Consider the following 23614-nt stretch of genomic DNA (forward strand, 5'->3'; position numbering starts at 1 on the left):
GTTCAATTTCAAGTCATTTATATTTGTTCTGATGCTTGACAAGTAGACATCTAATGCTTGACAAGGGATAAGACAATGGACGGTAATAGGACGTACATACCAAATGACGATAATCAAAATTACCCCTTCTTAAGATTAAAATTTTTGGTTCATAAAAACTTTGGGTAGCAGTGTAATTTAAAGTAACAGTGTTTATCTCCACGCCTCTAAATAATATCATGAAATCATGACTGTAGCAGTGTAGCGAACGGTTTTTTTTTAAATAAGAAAAAGGCTTTAAAACTTTACGTTGCTTTTGATTCTGTGTGCACATATACCTATTCTTTACAATGATTTCCTATGAACAAATACAGATATAAAATCTTATTGGACATAATTGTCTGTATTTTCCTTTACTTTGGACACAATTTTCATAGAATAAGTATTTAAGAGTAGAAATGAAATTTAGAAATTAATATTTAGTACTATATTTGGGTGGCGTGATGTGAAGATAAGCTGTCGACGAAGCAGTTTGTAGGTTCAGTTATACTCTTTTCTCTGAATCATGTTTTTCTCGTTTCTCCTCTTAACTTTTTCTCCATGATTTCAACAGTTAACATGTTCATCTTTTACAATGTCTTCGCCCCTTCCTCCGTTAAATCTTCGCCCCTCTTCTTCATCTAATTACTTGTTTCTGCACCACAACATTACTACTCTTTACTCAGCACTCTATGGCTTGTATCAACATCTCAACTGTGGCTCATAACTCCTAAATAGTTAGGATTAGCATCAGAGTTGTGGATCCGGATCCGCAAGGATCCGCATTTTTTTGAGTCCAAGGATCCGGATCCGCAAAAAAATGCGGATCCGGATCCTTGGACTCAAAAAAATGCGGAAAAAATGGAAAAATCTACCTAAATTTATATAAAATAGTCACATACAAAGACATTCTCGTGATGAGAGCCAATCTTTAAGGTTTAGGTTCAGACTTAAAAATTAGAAGTATTTTTGACTTTGAGATTAAGGAACAAATATTTTTTGAAAAATTTGGTGATTTTATTTTTATTGTCAAGGATCCGGAGTCGGATCCGCACTGACCAAATTTGGAGGATCCGGATCCGCATACAATCAATGCGGATCCGCAACACTGATTAGCATACGTCCGTTACAGTCATTTATATTTGTTCTAACTTGACAAGTTGACATGTTACTTTTAGGGATCTTGAGGGGATAAGACAATGGACGGTAATAGGACGCACATACATAATAACGATAAACAAAATTACCCCTTTTTTATATTAAAATTATTGGTTCATAAAATTTTGGATACCAGTGTAATTTAAATTAATAGTGTTTAGTTCCATGCCCCTAAATGATAGCCTAAAATCATGACAGCCATTCTCTTAAAATCATATCTAGTTTGTTTTGAAGAAATATTTCTAAAAATTTTCGATGATTTTTTTATATACCTAAATTTTTTTAGTTAACTTTATAACGGCAGCAAGTATAGATCATACTGATGGAAGAAAAATGAAAGAATTTCTCCTATTAATGGAACTATGCTCGAGAGGTGAGAATAGTTTTTTCTCGCGTCGTATTATAAACAGCTTTCCGCGGATTTAGCCCGTACCTTCGGCACCTCGGGGCCAAAAAAACTGGTTTTAATCTTTTAATTGTACATTTTTATATTCGTAGAAAGCTGAATATAATACGATGCTAGACATAGTTTTTTCGCATGGATGAGAACCGGTACTTATCCACCGGATTCGAATGAATACGAGAAAAATAATTTTCCATTTTGTTTTAATACTCTTCCATGACAGTAACAGGATGTCTGTCCATTTTTACCGCTAACCGCTAAAATTATATTTTTTGGGGAATGTACCAGAACCCTACGAAGAGAAATCGCCTATAGCAAAAATGAACCCACCCCCTCGGTATACAATTGTAATTGGTTGTAAAATTTGGACACTACTAGTTTTGAACCAACAATTTAAATCCATTAAAAATACCTGATAATGGCCTGAAAACTTTTTTTTTCATCGCAGGTGATCTAGCTAAACTACTACAGACCAGCAAGGAACCACTGTCCCCTAGGAATGTTTGCATAGCTATGTCCAGTTTGTGCAGGGCTCTGGCGGCCCTCCATGCTAAATCTCCTCCAGTTATTCACAGGTAATTTTGCTCTCCCCTAGGAATTTTTGCATAGCATTTAGCAATGATTAGTCTGTGAGTGTGCAGGGCTTTGGCGGCTCTACATGCTAAATCTCCTCCAGCTATTCACAGGTAATGCCTCTGCCTAACCACCAACGTTAACTCGGCGGGGCTTATACCTAGCGGTTCCTTAGCCCTATATTGCTGTCCTCTACCCAATATAAATCAACCTCATCTAAAGTAAAAAAAAAGTATACATCTACAAACAACCCTTTATTTTTATTTTATTGTGAAAGGGAGTGTTTTGTTTATTTATCATATATTATTTGACTATGAACGATAAAGTGATGTATACACCCAATTAAAATATTACTGTTTCTGAAGATTAGAATGATTGGTGGAAAAGTTTGGACACACAAGGTTGGTACATGATACAACTCCATCAGAAGTCCCTTAAGTTTTTTTATTTTGTTAGGTACTAATTTATTATTAAAAATAAAGATTAGTATTTTTAGTAGCGAAGCTACTCTATAATTTGAAATGTCCGTCTGTCCGTAAAAAATGTTTTGGGGGAAACGTAATTTTCTCAGCTCCCAAAAGAGATAGAAAGCTGAAATTTTTAGTGAAGATTCCCATTATATATGCCTATCTAATATATACATTGTTTTGTCCATCTGTCTGATATATGTGGTGCTAGACCGTTTCCTAGATTTTTACGTTTTCATGATTTTCTCAAGTCCTGTTCAAGATAGAGGGCTCAAATTTTCAGGGATAAATAAAATTAATTTTACATTCTACATATTTTCTCCAAGTTATTAGGGTGCTAGATCGATTCCTAGATTTTTAGGTTTTCGTGATTTTCTCTATTCCTTTTCAGGATTGATGGCTGAAATTATCAGGGATTGAATTTGCTCATATTCTATATTTTCCATCAAGTTTCATTAAGATTTGTCTATTAATTGCGGTGCAAGATCGATTCCTAGATTTTTAAGTTTCAAAGTTGCGTGATTTTAAAGGTTTCTTCATTTCCCTTTTTTTTTTATCAAGTTTCATGTTTATTGTATGACACTGTTCTGTATTAATTTTTTTCTTGATATCCCTTCATCATTTTTTAGCTTCGCTACTTATGGATGTTGTCATCCTTGTTTCATTATTGTTATGTAGGTAGTTTCAATGTTTTTTTTTTCACAGGGACATAAAGTTGGAAAACATGCTGATAGATTCTGCTGGTCATGTCAAGCTCTGTGATATGGGAAGCTGTACAACTAGTTCACATTATCCTAATCAGGTATGTTAGAATCGTCCTATCAATTTTATACTCTGCACGCTGATTCTTGTAGCAATAAAGTACAATTGAGAAATTTTAGCAACGCTATATTCATATTACCAGAAAGTCAGTGTAGGTCTGTCCGATTTTTTTGCCTATTTTAACACTAACACATATTTATTACCTTTGATCATAGCTGCGATATTTTCAGGGAGTAAGGGAGGGGACAATGGATCGAATATCCAATTTTTAGGAGTCTCAGACTTTGGGCACTGGCAATGTGCAAGAATTTAGCAGTTTCTGACTGAGTTTGGGTACTACCGCATGAAATGCCGCTACTCGTTGTGTTAGTTTTGAATATAGCAGACAGAGAGTAGTTTAAATATAAAAGTTAAGAACAGACGGCCCCTCTCCCGTACTCTTTTTCGCTCCCCTCTCCCCCACCTCCCTTTGTTTAAAGCAGATGATAGGGAAAGGGAGAAGGGAGGTAGGGGCAATGGAAATAAATAGGATAAAAAGGGGCAGACAGGCATGCGGGGACATATTCTTGCCCAGCCAGATAGCAGTTGGCCGGGACCAATAATCTTGTAATATAAAAATCACACCATAAAACCTCAATATATTTTATCAAAAACAAGTTGTGATTTCGCTTTACATGATGCTATGGAAATCTATTATTCTGGGCAAGAATATAACCCTACACGCCTGCCTGCCCCTTTTTGCCTGTTCATATCCCTTGCCCCTTGCTCCCACCTTTCTTTTCCCTTTCCCTGTCATCTTGAGAGTTCCAGGGAGATTTTTCTAGTAATTAATTACAGAATGGTTACGTCAGTCTGATAACTGGTAATCTAATTTTCAAATGATTGCTTTTTTTCTTGAAACATTTTTCTTAGTTTATAGTTTATTTAATTTAATTAACAATCCCTTTACAATTTTCTCCAAATTTACTGGATTAATCTGGATTTCATGGTCTTTCTTTGAAAACTCTTAAATTGAATTAATTGCCCATTGTCCCCTCCCTTACTCCTTGGATATTTTTAAGACTAATTCTAGTCATGTTTTTAGAAATGTTTTTATAAAAGCTTTTTTGTGTTTAAGGATTGGAGTGCGAACCAGCGTAGCTTGTTGGAGGACGAGCTGGCCAAACACAGCACACCAATGTATAGGTCACCTGAAATGTTAGGTAACAACAATGGATATATTAATACTTGGATATTACACCAGATTACCATGTTCTCTAATAAAGTGAAACACGCAGCGGGCTTGGATAACGATTTATCTCTTTAACATCCTCTACCCCACCCACTTCCCTCCTACTGGATGAACAAACTGCCAATAATTGAGTTCCATGTTAGCAAGCTAAATTGACGACAATTTTTCCCCTGTCATAATATCCACGTAATCCAAGATCCTTTGTAATAATCACCTATATAATATTACTGCAGGGATTTTAAGGGATAAGACACATGGAAATTAGACATTAGACAAAACTCTGCCAAAAATACAGTCATGCTTAAAGTCAGGAATCTAAAGGGAATAAAACAATGGTCGATAAATTGATGTACATACCAATGATGATACACAAAATTACCCCTTATGTAGATTACAATTAGTGATTGAAACGTTTGGACATTCAATTTAAAGAACCAAGCAATCAAATTCAACTAAAATTGTTAAGCCATTGAATAATAAAACGTTATTATAAAACTTTATGTCCCATTCCTCCCTGACTTAAAGTAAGAATTATAAATATTAGATATATTTAACATTGTCATAAATACATCTATTTTCTAACAAGTTAACAACCTTGTTTTTAGACACGTGGTCAAATTTTCCCATCAATGAGAAGCTTGATATTTGGGCGGCTGGTTGTGTGCTTTTCTGTGTCTGTTATAACCAACATCCATTCGAGGTAAACTACTTATTTTAATCTACTGGTCTTATCAATCAGGGATCTTAAGGGGTAAAACAATGGACGATAAATTGATGTATATTCCCAATGATGATACACAAAATTACCCCTACAGTTGATGAAAATTAGTTGTCGAAGCTTTTGAACTTTCAACCCAATGAATTAACCAATCAAAATTTACTGAAGTCCCCGCAGTTTTGAAGCCAACAAATAAGAAAACATTATTACACTAATTTGGGGACTTTTGTAATTAAAAGCTCTTTTTCTCTCTCTCTCTTTCTCTCTCTCTTTCTCTCTCTCTTTCTCTTTCTCTCTCTCTCTTTTTCTCACTCTCTATCTCTCTCTCTTTCTTCTCACTCTCTCTCTCTCTCTTTCTTCTCACTCTCTCTCTCTCTCTCTTTCTTCTCACTCTCTCTCTCTCTCTCTCTCTCTCTCTCTCTCTCTCTCTCTCTCTCTCTCTCTCTCGGCAATACTCAAAAAACGCCTATCTGGGATTATGCCCATCTCAAAAACGCCTTCCTCAGAAAGCGCTTATCCCTTATTTTTTTAGTAGCGAAGCTACTCTATAACTTGCAATGTCCGTCTGTCTGTATGTCCGTATGTCCGTCTGTCTTAGTTTGGGGGAAACGTGATTTTCTCGGCTCCTATAAAAGATAAAAGGCTGAAATTTTTTGACAACATTCCCATTATTAAGGAGCACAATTAACTATAAAACATCAATGGCGGTTGGACCGCTTTTTAGCAGGTTTTAGGCTATTTTTATATTTTTCACATTTTTGTCCATTTCTTTGGTGTTTATGGTCCGATTTCCAACATTTTTTTCAGTTATAGTATCAAAATTAAGTTTCCTGTCTTTTCAATAAAACAATTATGACGGTCAGACTGCCTTTAAGCAGGTTTTAGGCTATTTTTGTATTTTTTACATTTTTCTCCATACCTTTGGTGTTTAGGGTCCGATTTCCAAAGTTTTTCAGTTATAGATATCAAAATTTAATTTCCTGTCGTTTCAAGAAAACATCAATGGCGGTCAGACTGCCTTTTTGCAGGTTTTTGGCTATTTTCATATTTTTCACATTTTTCCTCACATCTTTGGTGTTTATGGTCCGATTTTTAAAATTTTTGTAGTTAAAAATATCAAAATTAAATTTCCCGTTGTTTTGAGCATCCATTTAGTATTTACTTTGACTGACAGTCTGTTAGTCATAGTACTGAATTATAAATATCAAGAAATTAAAAACAAATGTTAAAAAGGTTTCGTGATTTTTTTCCTAATATACATGCTTTTGACAACTAATCTTTAAATTCTTATACATATTTTTTCTGCTTCGCTACTTGTGGATGTTGTCATCCTTGTTTAACTTCTTGTTTAATCTTGTTTATGCATTATACTAGTCTTACACTTTACAGGAATCTTAAGGGATAAGATAATGAACGATAAATTCATGTCGATGAAACGATGAAAAACCCCTTTCTGTAGATACTTATTTAAGTAAACTGACCTAAGTTTTCAAGCCAACAAATGAGAAAACTTTGGGTACCAGTATAATTTACAGTCCAAAGTCCTTTTCCTCTTTGAGACTTAGATTCCTTGATTCAGATTTTTTCGTATTTTAAGGATGGAAATAAATTAGCAATAGTAAATGGAAACTACAGAATACCTGCAAATGACTCAAGGTACAATAGACAGCTTTCCGCGGATAGTGAAATTAAAAATTACAAGATTAATTCCAGTTTTGTTGGCCCCGAAAGGTTGACGGCCTGGGCTAACAAAACTAAATTGATTATTGGTGAAAAATGCCATACGATATAATACCTACTATATATGTTTTTCAGTATGGCTTTGAACCGTTCCTAATACAGAGGATATTAATCGGTTTCAAAGCCATACTGGAAAAGACTATTTCGAACAAAAGACGTACAGATTTTGCAACCGAAACTTTTGTTTGCTTCGCTGATTTATATACACTTGCTAACCCTTATTTTTTTTTTTTGGGGGGGGGGGGAACTACTAAATATCTTAAAATGATTTGCATAGAATGACTATTATATTATTTAATGGACATATTTAAATGTCTTTTAAAATGTTTTCAATACAATGAGAGAAAAATCCACAAATTGAATTTTTTTAAAATCTTCTAATGAAAACATTCAATAAAGTTAACGCTAATTTTTCTAGTGCTCTGTGTAAAAATGAAAATTTATTTAGATACACAATGTACAATGGATTGATAAAATCAATGTTGACAATTGACCCCAGACAAAGACCATCAGCTACGCAGGTATTAGGCTATTTTCAGGACATATTATATTTGCGAATTTTTTTCCTGTTGAAAGAGTTGGTTCCAACAATTGCATTTGAACTCAAATCAGAGATCCTAGTATTTTTTCTAAATATACTAAAGTTATACAGTAGATGTTACTCACCAAGATATATCAGATGAGAACTCTGTGTAGTAAATTGCCAAGGGCTATCTGTTCTTAACTCTTGATAGTCAGATCTTTCAAGATCTCAACTAGTCAGGACCAACACAGATATTCTTAGCACTTGTCAGTCAGATCACGTAAGATCTCTACTGACAAGACTTAATTAACTTTTCTTTGTTACCGAGCTGCTCCAGGATAACATTTCGCATAAGAAGTTGTAAGGATGTAGACAACGTCATAACCCGCTTACGTCATGGTATCACAATCAGATTCGGATGGGACATAGAAATTCTGATACTTTTCAGTTGTCTGATTCAGATTCCTGAAATGATATGTCATTTAAGGAAGATGTAATTTAATGAAGATATCTGCATTACAGATTTAAAAAGTAAAAAAAAAATTTCTACCTTGTAGTTTCACACAAAATCAAAAATTAAAATTCGATATTCTTGTGATTTATGCAAGTAATCATTTTTTGAAATTGTATTTTTCAAACTTATTTTCTACGGGTTTTGTAAATCAAAAACGGCTTGTTAAAAAAATGTTATTTTTTGTGTGAAATAAATGAATTATCTAGGTTTTAGAAGAATTATCTGCTATATCTGAGACACATGGCTTTACCACTCGAGGTGGGCTAGACATTCCTGTACCAAGTACACCAAGTCCAATAGGTGAGATATTACATTTCTGTATAATCCTGACTTAAAAGTTACAGGACCTCTGTAGCAAAAGATCATGTTAAGCGCTGAACAGTGAAGCTTCTTATACGCCATGTGAAGGTTTATTTTAACTTAACCGGGGAATCTCCAAAAATAAATTAATCCTAGAAAAAATACCCCCCCAAAATTAATTGTTAAATGTTTACCCACAATTTCACTAGATTTGATCATTTGAATCATTTCTACTCCATTCTTTGTAGTAGTAGGGCAGTGTTGAGTAATTTTGAGTAGACTAACTAATTTTTGTCTAATATCTCTTTTAAAGCAAAATTATTTTCAAAAAATAGTAGGTAAATTGTTTATTAATATAATCATAATAGGTATTATTTAATGATACTTTATTTGCATTGTTGTATCTCATCTCTGTACATAAAGTTATTACATACAAAAACGTCCAAGTTAAAAGGTTTTTTTACCCTTTCTCCCCCCCCCCTTAAACCTTTAAAATCTTCATCTGAACAATACCCCCTCCCCACCCCTCAAAAAAAGCTTAAACGTTCTTGTTTAATTACATTTTTATTTAGGATTATCACCATCAATGCCAACACCAAGATCATCTTTCCCCAACTCACCTGCAACAGAAGAACCTGCTCTAGGCAGATATTTTTATTAACTCAACTTTTTGCCTTGTCTTTTTTTTTGTTGAAAATTATCCCTCTGGTTAGATGAAAATATGGTCTTAAAACAGAGATTAATACCTGCTTGGATTATAGCAGGTTTCGATCAATACTGAAAAATCATTTACCGTATCATATCATAGAAAAATTTTCACGAAGGTTAAATAGATATCATAAAATTAGTTTTCATTAGGATAATTTTTCTATCCGCGGAAAGCTGCTCACATGCGATGGGCTAAATAACTTTGAAATGATTTACCTAAGCAAAATATTTGTTATTTTTTAAATTTTTTTCAATCTTAAGCCTTGTTTCTGATTCTTCAAGTATAAATATCAAACTTAAAACAGGGGTACCCAGTAGCAACTCTAGTAATCAGTTGTCAGCGGCAGCTGCTAGCAGCACTGCTGCTTCTATCAAAGGAGCTGCTGGTAGCATTTTCAGCAAACTCAAGGAATGTTCATTATTCATGCACATTGTCTTTATTAAGTCCATTTTTAGTAGCGAAGCTACCTTATAATTCAAGATTTGTCCATCTTAGGACTGAATGGAAAAAAAGCAAATTTCTCAGCTGCTGTTTAAGATACATCTAAAACTTTGTGTGTGTAGAATTCCTTTGTCATTAAGCACATAGCTAGGTCCGTTGGTCTGTCGATCATGTTACAAAAGATTAAGCCAATGTTTGGGTATAGTCTCTTTCGTAACATCACACCTTATAGGACGATTCTTCGTGTTTTTCACAGTAGCTTTTCTCCTAATTCTAGCCCCTGCGGGGGGCTTTATCCCTGCGGGGCCAATTACCTAACCCTGTGGGGCAATCACCTAACCCAATATAACCTAAAATAACCTATAAAAAGCCATTTTAAAAATACGATGAATCGTCCCTTATGGTTCGGTGTTACGAAAGGGACTATTCCCCAATGTTTGTATGATGAATGAACGAAAACTACAGGATACGACTAAAAGTGTGGTACAATCAGTACAACAATCAATGGCTGGCAGAGATCTAGGTAACTTCAATAAAAATAAGGATAACAACATCCATAAGTAGCGAAGAACAAAAAAAATCATGTATAGATAAACGGACAATTTGACTTAAAGAGCTTATGTTTTGTGGTTATACAAAAGTCACGTAACCTTCATTAAAAATTATATTATGACCGACGACCAATTAAGCTGTATACTGGATGGTCTAAAAAAATCAGCAGTCTATCTTAAGTTTAGCCGTGAAAATCACATTTTTTCCATAGCGTTACGGACTGCAGGATGCGCAAGTACTTGTTATTGTATGCATCCGAGATTCATTTATAACATAAAACTGAAAACATTTTTTCCATTCCCTCCCCCCCCCCCCCCTCCTTGGTGAAAAAAACTAAAAAAATGTGTGGTAGGAGGGATAAAATAAATAAAATATGGAGTTCTTTAAATATTTTTCCATTTTCCCCCCTACTTGGTGAGAAAGAACTAGGGGGGGGGGGGGAATTAAAAAATTTTGTAGCCGGGGAAAAAAATAAATCTTGTGCAGAATATACACCCCTGTAAGATCTCCTACATTATCCCTGCTCAACTTCGTCGTTTTACATTTATTGTTTTTTTTTAGATCTTCATTGTGTAACATCAAGAGTTGCGGCCATGTCTTTTCCTTCGGATGGCTTAGATCCTAGTTATAGGTAAATAATATAGATAAAACTAATAAAAAAAAAACATTTTAAACTAAAAAGTTTGGTTCCTAAGGACTTGGATACTGATAGCCTCCTACAGGAATAGGACCCATTGGAGATAAATCTTTCCACAATAGGACAAAAACACGTTTTAAAAATTGAAAATAAATAGATAGGGTTGACTTGTCTGTATAGGTGATTCTACACTAGATTTATTATCCCCTAGATTGTTAATTAGACACAATAATCTAATAATATTCCTAATCTAAGAATCATTCAAAATAATTCTATTTATACCTAGCTGACTTATAATACGGATTAAATGAAAAAATACCTTCCCTTTTGTATCTAAATGTACACTTTCTAACCAATACTGTGGTCATATTGTTCCTATACTGTGTTACTATTGGTCCTTTCAAATGATTGTTCATCTAAACTTTCTTATCTATTGATTTTACAATTAATATTGTTTTGGGATATATTCTACAGGGATAGATAAGACAATGGCCAATAAATTGGTGTACTGTACATCCCAATGATGATATAAAAATTATCCCTTCTGTAGATTACAATTTGTGGTTAAAGCGTTTAATTAATGAACCAACCAAGCAAAATTTAATAATAGTCCCCAAAGTTGTTAAGCCAATGAATAAGAAAACGTAATTTTGAAACGTTGGGGACCATTTTGATAATAAGTTCATTGTCCCCTCCCTAATTATTGTTATATTGTTTAGAAACTCTATAGAGGAGGTTAAGAATATGATGGAGAGTCAACACTCTGGTCACTACACTGTCTTCAATCTGGCGGAGAAATCATATCCATCAACCAGGTATGATTAATATTTTCAGGATGGTTTCCGATTAATATTCGCTGGATTAGAACCGGTTCTAAGCCATTCTGAAAAATTATGTATCGTACCTTATTATATACATTTTTCTACGAATATAAAAATGTACCTACAAAAAAAATTTTTCCAGTTTCCCCCTCTTTGGGGAAAAAGCTAGGGGGGAGGGGGTTTGGAGTGTAGTAAATAAAATATTTTGCAGCCGGAGAAAAAAAATTTAAGCAGAACACTGGAGATTATACTGGCAACCTCAGCCTCTGCCCTCTACCAATGACTGTTGAATTGCATTGTTTTGGATAACCTAATCCACATTTAGTAGCAATTGACTTTGATTGTTTTACAATTACTGGCAACATAGTCCATACCTGGTGGCCATATTATCATTATATTATTGTTTTTATATATCATACTGTCAACCTAATCCGTACGTGATGGCCGATAAATTAGCCTACGGGTAACCTAATCTATTACCCATTATCATTAAACTATTATTATTTTAGATATCCTGCTGGCAATCTAATGTATAACCCATTACCCTTAAACTATTGTTGTTTTATATATTCTACTGGCAACTGAATTCACATCCAAAGCCAATTTACTATATAATCATTTTTTAGACCTACTGGCAACCCAATCAACACCTCATGGCTGTTAGATATAAATTTTTATGTGTCCTTCTGGCAACCTTATTTATACGTCATTGCTGTTAACGATTATTGTTTTTGTCTGGCAACCTAATCTAACATGGCCGTTGACAGTTATTTATTCTGATATCTTACTGTCAACCTCATCCCATGCCCATTAACCATTATTGTTTCAGATATCCTACTGGCAACCTAATCCACACTGGATGGCCTGCAGGAACAACTCCCGCTCTGGATGTTACTCTGGAACTTTTGTCAAATATAATTGAATACCTGGCCAAGTGAGTAATATTTGATTTTTTTGTGAAGATTCTTCTGTCTATAATCTATAGGGAATCTACTTTATAATACTATCGAGCATTAATAAGAAAAAAGCTTGCTCTGAAAGCAGCAACATATTTGAGATCTCCCTAATACATCAGTTTATACACTGAATATTCAATTAATAGCTATCCTGATTTGTCGGTTTTGTGAGTCTCTTATTTGCAGATAGGCTTTGTGAGTCTTTGTAAAGCTTTCGTGACATATTATCGATTTATTGTTTGTTTAACTTTCTCGAGGCCTTTAATGGTCAGTTGTTGGTTCTTCTTGGTTTTCTAAGAGAGCATTACTGATCAGCGGAGGAAATAAAATTTTTTGGGGGAAAATAGTTTATTAGATTCACGTTTGGGATGGTTTTAGACATTTGTCCCCTTTTATCTTTCGAAAACAGAGCCTCTAGAAGCTATTACATTTGAAATGCCAAAAATATTTTAGGGATGCAAGAAACGTAGTCGTCATCCACTGTTTGGACGGAAAATCTTCAACTGCTTATGGTAAGGGATTTATTTACAATTGACAGTGGGACAAAGACAGGACCGAATATGTACATTTTTTGAATATTATTAAAATTCAACAAAATAAAATACCTACTAAAATCTCTATCTTAGTGACAACTTTTTATGATAACATACTTTTTAGTTTTACTTTATATTCATTTAAGAATTTGAAAAAAAAATATTTGAATGGAATGCACAAAATAAACTTCTGATAAGTTAGATTGCTCCAAGTTTAAATTTCGAAAATTGATGCCAAGGTGGACTTGAATGATTTCTTTAATATACACGTATGGGCCCTCAGATGTCAAAACTTTATTTTAGTGTTTGGCCAAAATGACTTAGCAATTGTATCTGTAAGTACGTCTAATAACATCCTTTGCTATTTTTAAAATCCTAGAAAATTTTTTTTGCAAGAAAATTGCATAAATTCGCAACCTTTTTTAGAACCACTACATAACTCGAGTTTTAAAACTTTTTATATAAAATCCTTTTTACAAAAAATATCAATAATTACTTAAAATTAAACCTGAAAGAAAAAAAATCTCATTACACGTGTTAATTTGCATGTTTTAGGTCTTTTTTTGAGGAAAGTATAACTTCCACATTTTTGACAATAATATATTTTTTTAACATTTCAAAGTAAAATATAATAAAACTTAAACGATTTTTCTTGAATTATCAGTTGAAAATTTCATCAAACATGCAATTTAAGTGATGAAAATTTAATAAAATCATTTTTAGAATGTTTAGAATTACCAATTTTCTACATTTAAAACAAAATGTTAACATAATTTAAAAACATTTTAACATATAACTTCAAAAATCATTAACATTTTATAAAAAGATGTTTCAAAAAATAAATCATTAAAAGGTATTAAAATGCATTTGAAATTACTTAAAATTAAAACGAGAACATCTTTTTACACTGTATTCTATGTAATAGAGTTTAAATGACATGATTAGTGAATGAAATATTTCCTAAACTCATTAAGCCTTTTTGTGACTATATTAAAAATAATTTATTTTGTTTTATATTGCTTTTTTATTCAAATATTTGACAAAATTTTCCCTACGTCAATAAAATAAAGTCAGTTTTTTACTGTTTCCAGGTTTTTCTTTATAATTATAACAATTAAATATAATATAAATCTTCATTATCTTTTATTTGAATTATCATACACATTAAAATGTAAAGTATAAGCTAGAATAGCACTTTTTTCAACGAATATTTTAATGACATTATATCAAAATAATTCCTCTTAAATATCACACAACATATGATTGGGAAGTATAGCCATTTCTTGGAGGTATAATATTTACAAAAATACCATTAATTCTGTTTTTATCAGAAGTTAAAAAAATTGAACAATTCTAAAACAATGGTTGGCTGTCTAGATATTGAGTACACTAAGATTACGTCTCTGTTCTATTAAAATAACGTTGCAAAAAGAGGGGTTCTGAAAGTAATCTACCTAATTTTTTTTAAAGAACCAACAAGTACTGTCAGTATCTTTTTTCTTGTAATCTAGCAGACAATCAAATCATAACACAATTTTCATGATAAAATATTCAGGTTTCTACTTCACATTTTAAAAAATATACTGATCAATAAAATGTTCAAAATTTTACTTTGTACTAATTGACAAAATATGTTGTAATTCTTATTTTAAAGTTACATTTTTATCCCTGACAAAATCATAGACGACTTTTAAAGGCATCTTATCTAAACTTTTTGAAGAAAAACTTAAAAACGTTAATTAAGTATGAAAACTATTTTCTTCGATTTTTCTGAAGTTATTATCGCATTCTATGGGTTTTTTATTATCATTTACTTATATCGAAAGTGCCAAACATTGTACCCTAACTTATTCATTTAATAAAAAACCAGCCGTGTATAGTTTAATATACTTTTTGAAAAATTAATTTTGTGGCACATTCTCACCTTGAAATTATATTTTTAAGTTCTTGTTTTGTCTAGTGATATGTGCTCTCTTGATTTATACAACATTTGTGACATCTCCCCAAGATGCTATCACCATTTTCTCTATGCGAAGAATAGAACCGGTTATCACCGCCAGTCAGGTAAAAGAAGGGAGGGAGGTGACATTGGACTGTAATTTATGCTGGTACCCAAAGATTTATAGACATGCTTTCTTATTTGTTGACCTAAAAACTTTGGGGTTTAAATTATCATTGTTCAAACGTTTCGATTCATAATTATAATCTACTTAGAAGGGGAAATTTTGGATCAACTGCAGTTCACAGTAAAATATTCCTGGTAACGAATATTTCCAAAAATCTATGAATTTTAGAGGCTGTTAGCTGCCAAACAGCTGAACGTACAGATCATTCCCTCACACCATTTTAAGCGGCATAAGAAGGCCTACAAATAATCTGGAATAGCCAAGATCCAATGATGCACAGGGAAAGCTTCACTGAAGAAAAGACGCGTAAAATAGGTCTTTTTCGCGCATTTCTCTGCACTGCGAGATAATTATGCATTATTGATTTATGGCTATTCCAGATTATTTGTAGGCCTTCTTATGCCGCTTAAAACAGTGTGCAGGCATGATCTTTACGATCAGCCGTTTGGCAGGTAGAGGCCTGTAAAATTCACGGACTTTAGAAATATTCGTTACCAGGAATATTTTACCGTGAACTGCAGTTGATCCGAAATTTTGTCTATTATGATTTTGGGGTGTAATAAAAGTACATTTTCTTTTTGATCATTCGAGGTTCATCAACTAAACATAATTTTTAACCAATTTTTAGTTGTTTTCTTCGCGTCTCTTTAATTCAATTGGGTGGGGAGTAAAACCATTGACTCAGACTATCCCAAGACTTTAATATGGAAAATTGAAGGGCCTTAAACATAAAATGAAGAACCTATTCGTTTCAAGGGTTAGCAAAATTTTAATGTCCATACAAAAAAAAGACAAATATTAATAATACACTAAAATGTTTTATTTTTTCAAAAATTGAAATAGGGATTACCTAAACTACGGAAAAATTAGATATGTCTAAATAAATCTCTCAAAACTTTTTTTAAAAATCATCCAATTTGCTCTATAAAAATCATTAGTATTTTTCTAAAGTTTGCGAAAGCATGAAACTTTTAGTTTAAGAAAGGTAAAATTGAATTTAAAAATGTTGTTTTACTATATTATAGACTATTAGATTTATATATATTTTAGATGTACTATTTGAAGCACTTAGCCTCTCTGGTTCAGACCTGTCCGCCCGTCCTGAAGTCCCCCTTCGTGTCTCTGACTAACATCGTTGTAGAGCCCATCCCACTCTTCAATAGGTAAGATACATAACAAGGATGAGAATATCCATACCCCATTTCGGGCGAGCCTTCTCTTTATGTCACTGTGACGTAAGGTTAATAATCAACCAATGAATAAGAGGAGCCAATCCTTTTCAATATAAACACAAGTAGTTATATTATAAGTAACACCCGACAGACAACCAACTCTTTGATTGCACTACCTTTGTCTAAAATCCTATTAATGTGCTGCACCTGTTTTTGGCCAAAGCATTTCTCTTTACTCTAACTATTGTTGTCGTGAATTTGACATAGCAGCAGAGGTTTCTTTATATTATATTTCTTTACATTAATCTTTCTATATTTACTAAAGTACCCAAAATTTTTCATGAAAAATAATCTTTTGAAATTCTTGATACATGATTTTCTTTATTCATACAGTTATGGAGTGGATCCGAGGTAACTTGTCATATTATTATTAGCTTTGTATTATTCAGTGACACACAGCAGAGTTATAGTAGTTAATTTTCACAATTTATAGTAGCGAAGCTATTCTACAATTGACCGTTTGTCCGTCCGGTCGGCAGCTATCCAATTTATGCTTTTGCTGAAGTGAAAATTTTTCAAGGATTTTGATTTATTAAAAACCTTCTTATGAGCTCTGCTACTAATGGATAATGGAATTCTTGTTATCGTTAAATTAAACACATTGCATCATATAAGTAATGAGTAGCTACTTATGGTTTAAGCACCTTGTTAATAATAAATATTATTAATTAAATAATCATAAAGATATTTCAAGCTGAGTTCATTAGTAATTGAGTTACTAAAAAATTTCTATTTAACAATGGGATAATCTATTATACTCTGAGACAGCATGATGTATTTTGTATTGTCCAATTCAATAATTTCAATTTACTTCGTTTTCTTTCATTTTTTTAATATTGAGCATGATTTAAGGGTGGCGGGGCCTCTTAGCCTTTACCTACTTCAAATTATTATTCTAAGTAGGTAAGAAAATATTTTTTTACGAAGTTTTTTTTCTAGAGGTGATTTCTCTTAGGAGGTTTGAGGTAGCCATCCCCAAAATAATTAAAAACCTTACCTGGACCTACATGTTACAGATGGAACATATTGGTTCAGTGAGTGTAGTGAGATCTTTCAGACAGTCAGACATCCTATTACTTTTATATGAGGATACTTATACTTGAATTGTGTGAAGAGGGTAATTTTTTTTCGCGCAATTCCCTAAAGTTGGGGTTGGGGTTGTAGTCAAATGATCTTATTAAGTCAAACTGCTCTCCACACATATATCTATAATACAAAATAGAACGATGTTTGTCTGTGTGTCTGTACCGAAAGATCTCGCTAACCGCTAAACCGATCGGGTTCTCCTTAACAGGGTAGCTTCTCATAGATCCCGGGAAGGGTTATAACTATTTTCTTGGGGGGTAGGACACCCTTAACCCCCCCAAAAAATGAAAAATACCCCCTTTTCTTTAAAATCTAAAACACGAAAAATTAGTTTGATAAAACCTCTTGGGGCAAAGCCCCTAGAGGCTAGGGGCGAAGCCGCTAGTATATATATATATTTTTGGTTATAATTAAGAACACTTTGACTTGATAAGAGCATTTGACTACAACCCAACACCAAACTTTACGTAATTAGGCTAACAAAATTACCCTCTTTCAGGGCTGGAGAAGGGTGCACTCCCTATGTAGAAATATACCAAGACAAGGCTCGAGTTCTCACCACCCTCCAGGATTATAGCAGAATGAAGGGGTAAGTTGGGGGTTTTGTTAGTAGCAAAGCTACTCTATAATCTAATTTGTCCGTCCGTGCGAAATGTGCTTTTTTTCAACGGCTAATATAGATAGGCTTTTATCTTGCGAAAGTGCGGCTTACAACTTATATATTCCGCATCGGTCTGTTGATCATGCTATCAAAGACATATTTATTTATCAAGATTTCGTAATTTTCTATCTTAAAGTGTTCACTGTTCTCGTGTATAGGATAGAACCCAGGAATCTTAAGGGATAAGACAATGGATGATAAATCTGTTTACATTATTTATCGCTAATGATAATGAACAAAATTAAGCCCATTGCATAGCATTTAAATACTTTCTTTCAATGCATTGTAGCTAATAAAAAGAGAGGGGTTGGTTTCTGGTAGAATCCGTAAAGGTGTGAGTTTTAAGGCTTAAAAATAGTAATAGAAAGATAATATTCACTAAATATGTGTATTTCTTATTGAAAAGAACTATAGACAAAAATTTTTTTTTAGAAAGTTAACATAAATTTTTTATCGTTCTACTACTGTTTTTAACTTAGTAATAAAATTATTCATTTAGGCAATTGATATAATGTTTCTTGGATCTTACATTAGATGTTCTCTAATGAAGTGAAACTTGCAGCGGGCTAACTTAACGATTACCCTCATCCACACTTTTACTTCATCTCCTTCCCTCCTAGTGGATGAACGAACTGACCAATAAACGAGCTCCATGTCAGTAAGCTAAATTGAAGAAATTTTTTCCCTGTCATAATATCCACGTAAATTATCTAGGTACAGTGTAGTGGCGGGAGATGAAAATTTTTGTGTTCCTCTGAACGTAACAGTTTGTGGAGATATTACCATCTCTATCTACCATGCCAGACAGGTAAACTAATCAGAGAGGGAGGGGACATTGGGCTGTGTTTATTACACTAGTCCCCAAAGTCTTATAACAACGTTTTCTTTTTCGTTTGCTTAACAACCTCGGAGACTTTCTTTGAATTTTGATTGGTTGGTTTACAGAGTTAAGTGTCTAAACGTTTCAACCACTAGTTGTAATCTACAGCAGAGGTATTTTTGTGTATCATCATATTGGATGTACATCAATTTATCGGCCATTGTCTTATTCCTTAAGATTCTTGTACTAATAGATATAAGAAGTCTAAATTAACGATAAGAGCTATCCGTTACGGAATGACTGACGTTACCACCCTTTGATGTAGAAAAGCTTCGCTTTAGATTAAAAAATAAATGTTGCAGGTATTGACAAAGACGACAGGAACCAAGATCTGCCAGCTACAGTTCCATACCAACAGCTTAACTCCAGGTATAGAAAATTACGATCTAGAGCTGATAGCGGTAAAATGTTCATGGTAGCAATTACCTTCAAAAAATCTATGATCTTTAAAGTCTGATAGCTGCCAAACGGCTGAACTTACATGTCATTCCTGCACATCGTTATAAGCCATGATCCAAAGATGCATATATTAGCAAAAACTTTACTAAAAATAAGTCATTTATGTGCGCTGTGAAATATCTGTTCATTATTAAGTATTGACTATTACCGATTATTTGTAGGACTTCTTTTGTTTGTTAATTTTTGTGCAAACATGATGTATACGTTCAGGATTAGTTCCACACTGTACAAACAAAATAATGCAGTACAGCCGTGCATCTAAAGATATAGTGCTGTAACTCTTTTGAATGCTGAGTTCCTCTGTTTTTTTTTATCTATAATACAAAGTAGAACGATGTCTGTCATTCTGACCGTCTGTCCGTCTGTCTGTCTGTCCCTTAAGATCTCGGTAACCACTGAACCGATCGGATTCTAATCTTCAGGGTATATACCTATTGGTCCTGTGGTGGTTTTAAGCTATTTTCTTGGGGGGTGGGACACCCCCAACCCCCCCAAAAACAAAAAAATCCCCCCCCCCCATTTTTTTTCTTTTTTTTTTTTTTTCTTAAGATTTCCTTGGTCATTTATGTTTTCGCATTAATTTTTTTTATCACCTCTTGGGGCAAAGCCCCTAGAGGCTAGGGGCGAAGCCGCTAGTTTTTTTATAAGTGACACTACTTTTTCTTCTCCCTCTCCCCTTTTTATTTTTCTATGTTCTTTTAGGTCGTCCAAGTAATGTATGGAATATTAACCAGTTGGACGCAATTACAGAACCACAACGGTTTGCGGATAGCTTTAGGTAAATATTATAGTAAGACTTTATATTTTTATTAAGGAACGGCAGCCGCTTAAGTTTGCGGCTGATTTTGGCAGTTAAAGAGTTTTTTTTTGTAGACAGTTCGTTAATTTTTGCATTGTTTCGCAGCTTTGTTATGTAAACCTATTTGTATATCTTAGCCATTTTTAATCGGATTTTTAAGTAATTTTTTGCTGAATAATTTCCAGTCTTTCCAATTAGGTGTCCATCTTCCAAAGAAATAGGGTGTATTTTACACTGTACAGTAAAAACGTTTAATTTAAATAAATGCACTGCATTACACATTTTATTTTATCTTCTATCCCCCCCCCCTTCCTCTCTCCCCCTTATAATATAAATTTAATTTGAATATTATTAAGGATTGTACTAAATTGTGATACTAGCGAGGAATGTTCTGGAAAGAGTCTGGACTGGCCTTCACCCCAGGTAAAAAAAAGTATTCGTGGCATTATCGGAACACTTTGATGCGCTCGCTTTTTGTAGGGAGACTGGAAGTTAAAGTGAACCAGTACATTAAAGTTGAAAAAATGTTACTTCCTGCCGCTATGTTGATAATTTTGCGATTTATTCATGGATAATAGGGATCAAACTTGATACTTTAGTTTTCATCTCAACTATCACTTTCCTCTTCCCCTTCCATCCCCCCTTTATTCCAGTTTTTACAGCCAGGTCTAAGCCAGCTATCTATCTTAAGGGACAAGAAAATGGATGATAAATTAACGTACATTGTAATGTACACCCAAATTATAGCAAATAACATTATCCCTTTTGTAGATTAAAATTATTGACGGGAAAGATTGGACAAGACACTGCAATATTTAACGAGAATCCCTAAAATGTTTATGAGACGTTAGTGATAAGTTTAAGTTACAGTTCAATGTCCCCTCCCTCCCTGATCCAAACTAAGACCATAATATTTCAGAGCAAACAGTTGTTGTTTAATTCTGATCAAGATTTTGAGGCGACTTGGAGGCTTATTAGACATTCAGCAAAAAATAAAGATTCTATACAAGGTAAAACAATTTTTGGGGCTATCCGAGGTGAAGGGGGCAGAAAATTAGCCTAAAACCATCCCAGGACGTATATAAAGCTTCTCCAAAATGGAGAACTTAACAATAGGATTAGTGGTTAGAGAGATCATAACGTGCAAACAGAATAAAACTTTTAAAAAATATAAAAGAATAGACTCGCATCTAGGGGAAGTGAAGATAGTAAAAAAGCTTAAAACCATCCATATGATTATTTAGTATATTTACTGATTTTATAGCTTTAATTCTCTTTAATGCTTTTTCGTCATTTGCATAGTTACAACGTCCATCATAAAAGGTTACTAATGTCTTTGTTTTTGAGTATAAGGCCCTGCTCATTTTGTTTTGAAGGCATAATTTTTCGTGGAAACTAATCTTGCTTTATCCTAGGTTTTGGGAAACCTTTGGAGGGGGAGGTGAAGATAACCACCCCCACAGACCCACCAACTTTTTCACAGGAATCCTCTTCTAGCAAAGCATTTGATCTGTTAGGTAAGATACTAGTCCTGAGTGTGTGTGGAAGTATATTTTCAACAAAGTTTAATTTCTTTCAACCTACCCTACCTCCCTTTCCTCTCAATTTCTTTCCCTAATATATATAACCTTTACCGTGGATCTACTAAAGGGATAAGACAATGACCGATAAATCGATGTACATTTCCTCTCGATGATAATACTCAATATTAATTTACCCCTTCAATTCTGTAGATTACTGTAATTGGTTGAAACGTTGAGACACTAATATGGCTTTAGCCCTTGAGCATATGGAAATTTTAAAAAATGTTAATTTTTTATATTGTTAAGGTCTTGGAAGTGGAGAACCTGCCCAACAACCTGCAAAACAGGTATATCTATTAACAGTAGCGGACACGCCCACTAATCGATTCTCTTTTATTTTGTGCTTTAAACACGTACAAATTGTTTCGTTTGGGAGGGGGAGGGGGTGATTTATTTAAAGGGTCGATTTCTCTTTTATTTCATCATAAATACAAGTATGGATTTCATTGTCGCATCGTATTATAGATAGATTTCCGCGAAGAGTAAAATGAGAATTTATAATATTAAATCCAGTTTTATGGCTACAAAGGGCAGAAGGCCAAGGCCAACCAATCAGGGTTTAGTTTTATGATTTTTAATTTTTGTTATTCATGAAAAATTGTCTACAATACGATGATATAATACATGATTTTTAATATTGCCCACACCTGGTTCGGAAATTTACTTGATTCGAATCCATACTGGAATAAACTGTAGTTGTTTAATACCTTATGTATCAATCCATCAAGGAACTATGGAAGATAGTATAACTATACAATCACCAAAGGGGGGAATAGGTTGCGCTAAAAATCCGTAAAGGTGTGAGTTTTAAAGGGCGAATATAGGTTCGATATGATATGAGCTTATATCAAAGGTGCAATTCCATAGATTATAAATAACTTAAAAATATTGACATATTCAATTGTATAAGTCTGTTTATAGCTTAAAACCCGTCAATCTCGAAGAAAATATTTTGTAATTAGTGTGGTTCCTTAAGAACTCAAACACCCTAGCATCACACAAGGCTTCGTGGCAAGGTTGAATTAAAAAGCTTTCGTTAAATGATAGTCGTAATAACGTGGAAACCAATTAATCAGGGGTAAATATACCCTCCTTCTACCTTCATAAAGTAAATTATTTAAAAGTTAAAAAAAAACATCAAATAATGTAAAAAGTAAAAAAAATTAATCAATAAAATTTTCTTGGAGGAAGAATGATTTCAAATCCCTGTTTTTTTGTGGCCGTGTGTGTGTGTGTGTTGAAAATGCGTACAGAAGGGTTGTTTATATCATCATGAATTAATCAAAGATCTCTGTACAGAAAATAAACTTTAGGACGTATTATTTACCCTGTCAATACTCCTGACGCCCTTCTACGCAAATTATTTTTATGCTTTTTAAAAAATTAAATAAACTAGTATATAATCTAAAATTAAACATTTAAATTATCTTTTAAGGTGCGTGCCAATGTAATAGTCAATCAAACTTAAGCAAAATAGTCAAAAAAAAGTCTTGTAAAGGGCTAAAATAAACGATTTTGTCGGCAATCTCATTTATTATATGTTCAATTGAAACAGAAAATTGCAAAATCTACTTAAGGATTTTTTTGAATTTTTAAATTTGGCATAGATATTCTAAAAGTATGTAATGGCACCTTTGATATAAGCTCATATCATATCGAACCTATATTCGCCCTTTAAGGCTCAAAAATAGTTGTTGAACGGTAATATTCATTAAATAAATATGTGTATTTC

The 23614-nt window shown here is 33.3% G+C and overlaps 1 protein-coding gene across 1 annotated transcript in view; it reads left to right on the forward strand.

Annotated features, from left to right (window-relative positions):
• aux (cyclin-G-associated kinase) overlaps positions 1-23614 on the forward strand; it is a 35571-nt gene that overhangs the window by 3057 nt on the left and 8900 nt on the right. The window contains exons 5-29 of the mRNA XM_080146739.1: positions 1463-1549; positions 2028-2154; positions 3325-3421; positions 4499-4583; positions 5218-5312; positions 6928-6986; positions 7519-7591; positions 8314-8407; positions 8980-9051; positions 9421-9522; positions 10021-10080; positions 10671-10740; positions 11466-11561; positions 12397-12501; positions 12977-13035; positions 15017-15120; positions 16233-16345; positions 18000-18089; positions 18876-18969; positions 19344-19410; positions 20203-20278; positions 20656-20722; positions 21219-21309; positions 21715-21816; positions 22129-22169. Of these exons, the coding sequence (XP_080002865.1) occupies positions 1463-1549; positions 2028-2154; positions 3325-3421; positions 4499-4583; positions 5218-5312; positions 6928-6986; positions 7519-7591; positions 8314-8407; positions 8980-9051; positions 9421-9522; positions 10021-10080; positions 10671-10740; positions 11466-11561; positions 12397-12501; positions 12977-13035; positions 15017-15120; positions 16233-16345; positions 18000-18089; positions 18876-18969; positions 19344-19410; positions 20203-20278; positions 20656-20722; positions 21219-21309; positions 21715-21816; positions 22129-22169 (2126 nt within the window). The remainder of the gene's footprint in view (positions 1-1462; positions 1550-2027; positions 2155-3324; positions 3422-4498; positions 4584-5217; positions 5313-6927; positions 6987-7518; positions 7592-8313; positions 8408-8979; positions 9052-9420; positions 9523-10020; positions 10081-10670; positions 10741-11465; positions 11562-12396; positions 12502-12976; positions 13036-15016; positions 15121-16232; positions 16346-17999; positions 18090-18875; positions 18970-19343; positions 19411-20202; positions 20279-20655; positions 20723-21218; positions 21310-21714; positions 21817-22128; positions 22170-23614) is intronic.

Source organism: Acartia tonsa, chromosome 14, assembly GCF_053477335.1.
Source record: "Acartia tonsa isolate MP-2025a chromosome 14, ASM5347733v1, whole genome shotgun sequence".
Lineage (NCBI taxonomy): Eukaryota > Metazoa > Arthropoda > Copepoda > Calanoida > Acartiidae > Acartia > Acartia tonsa.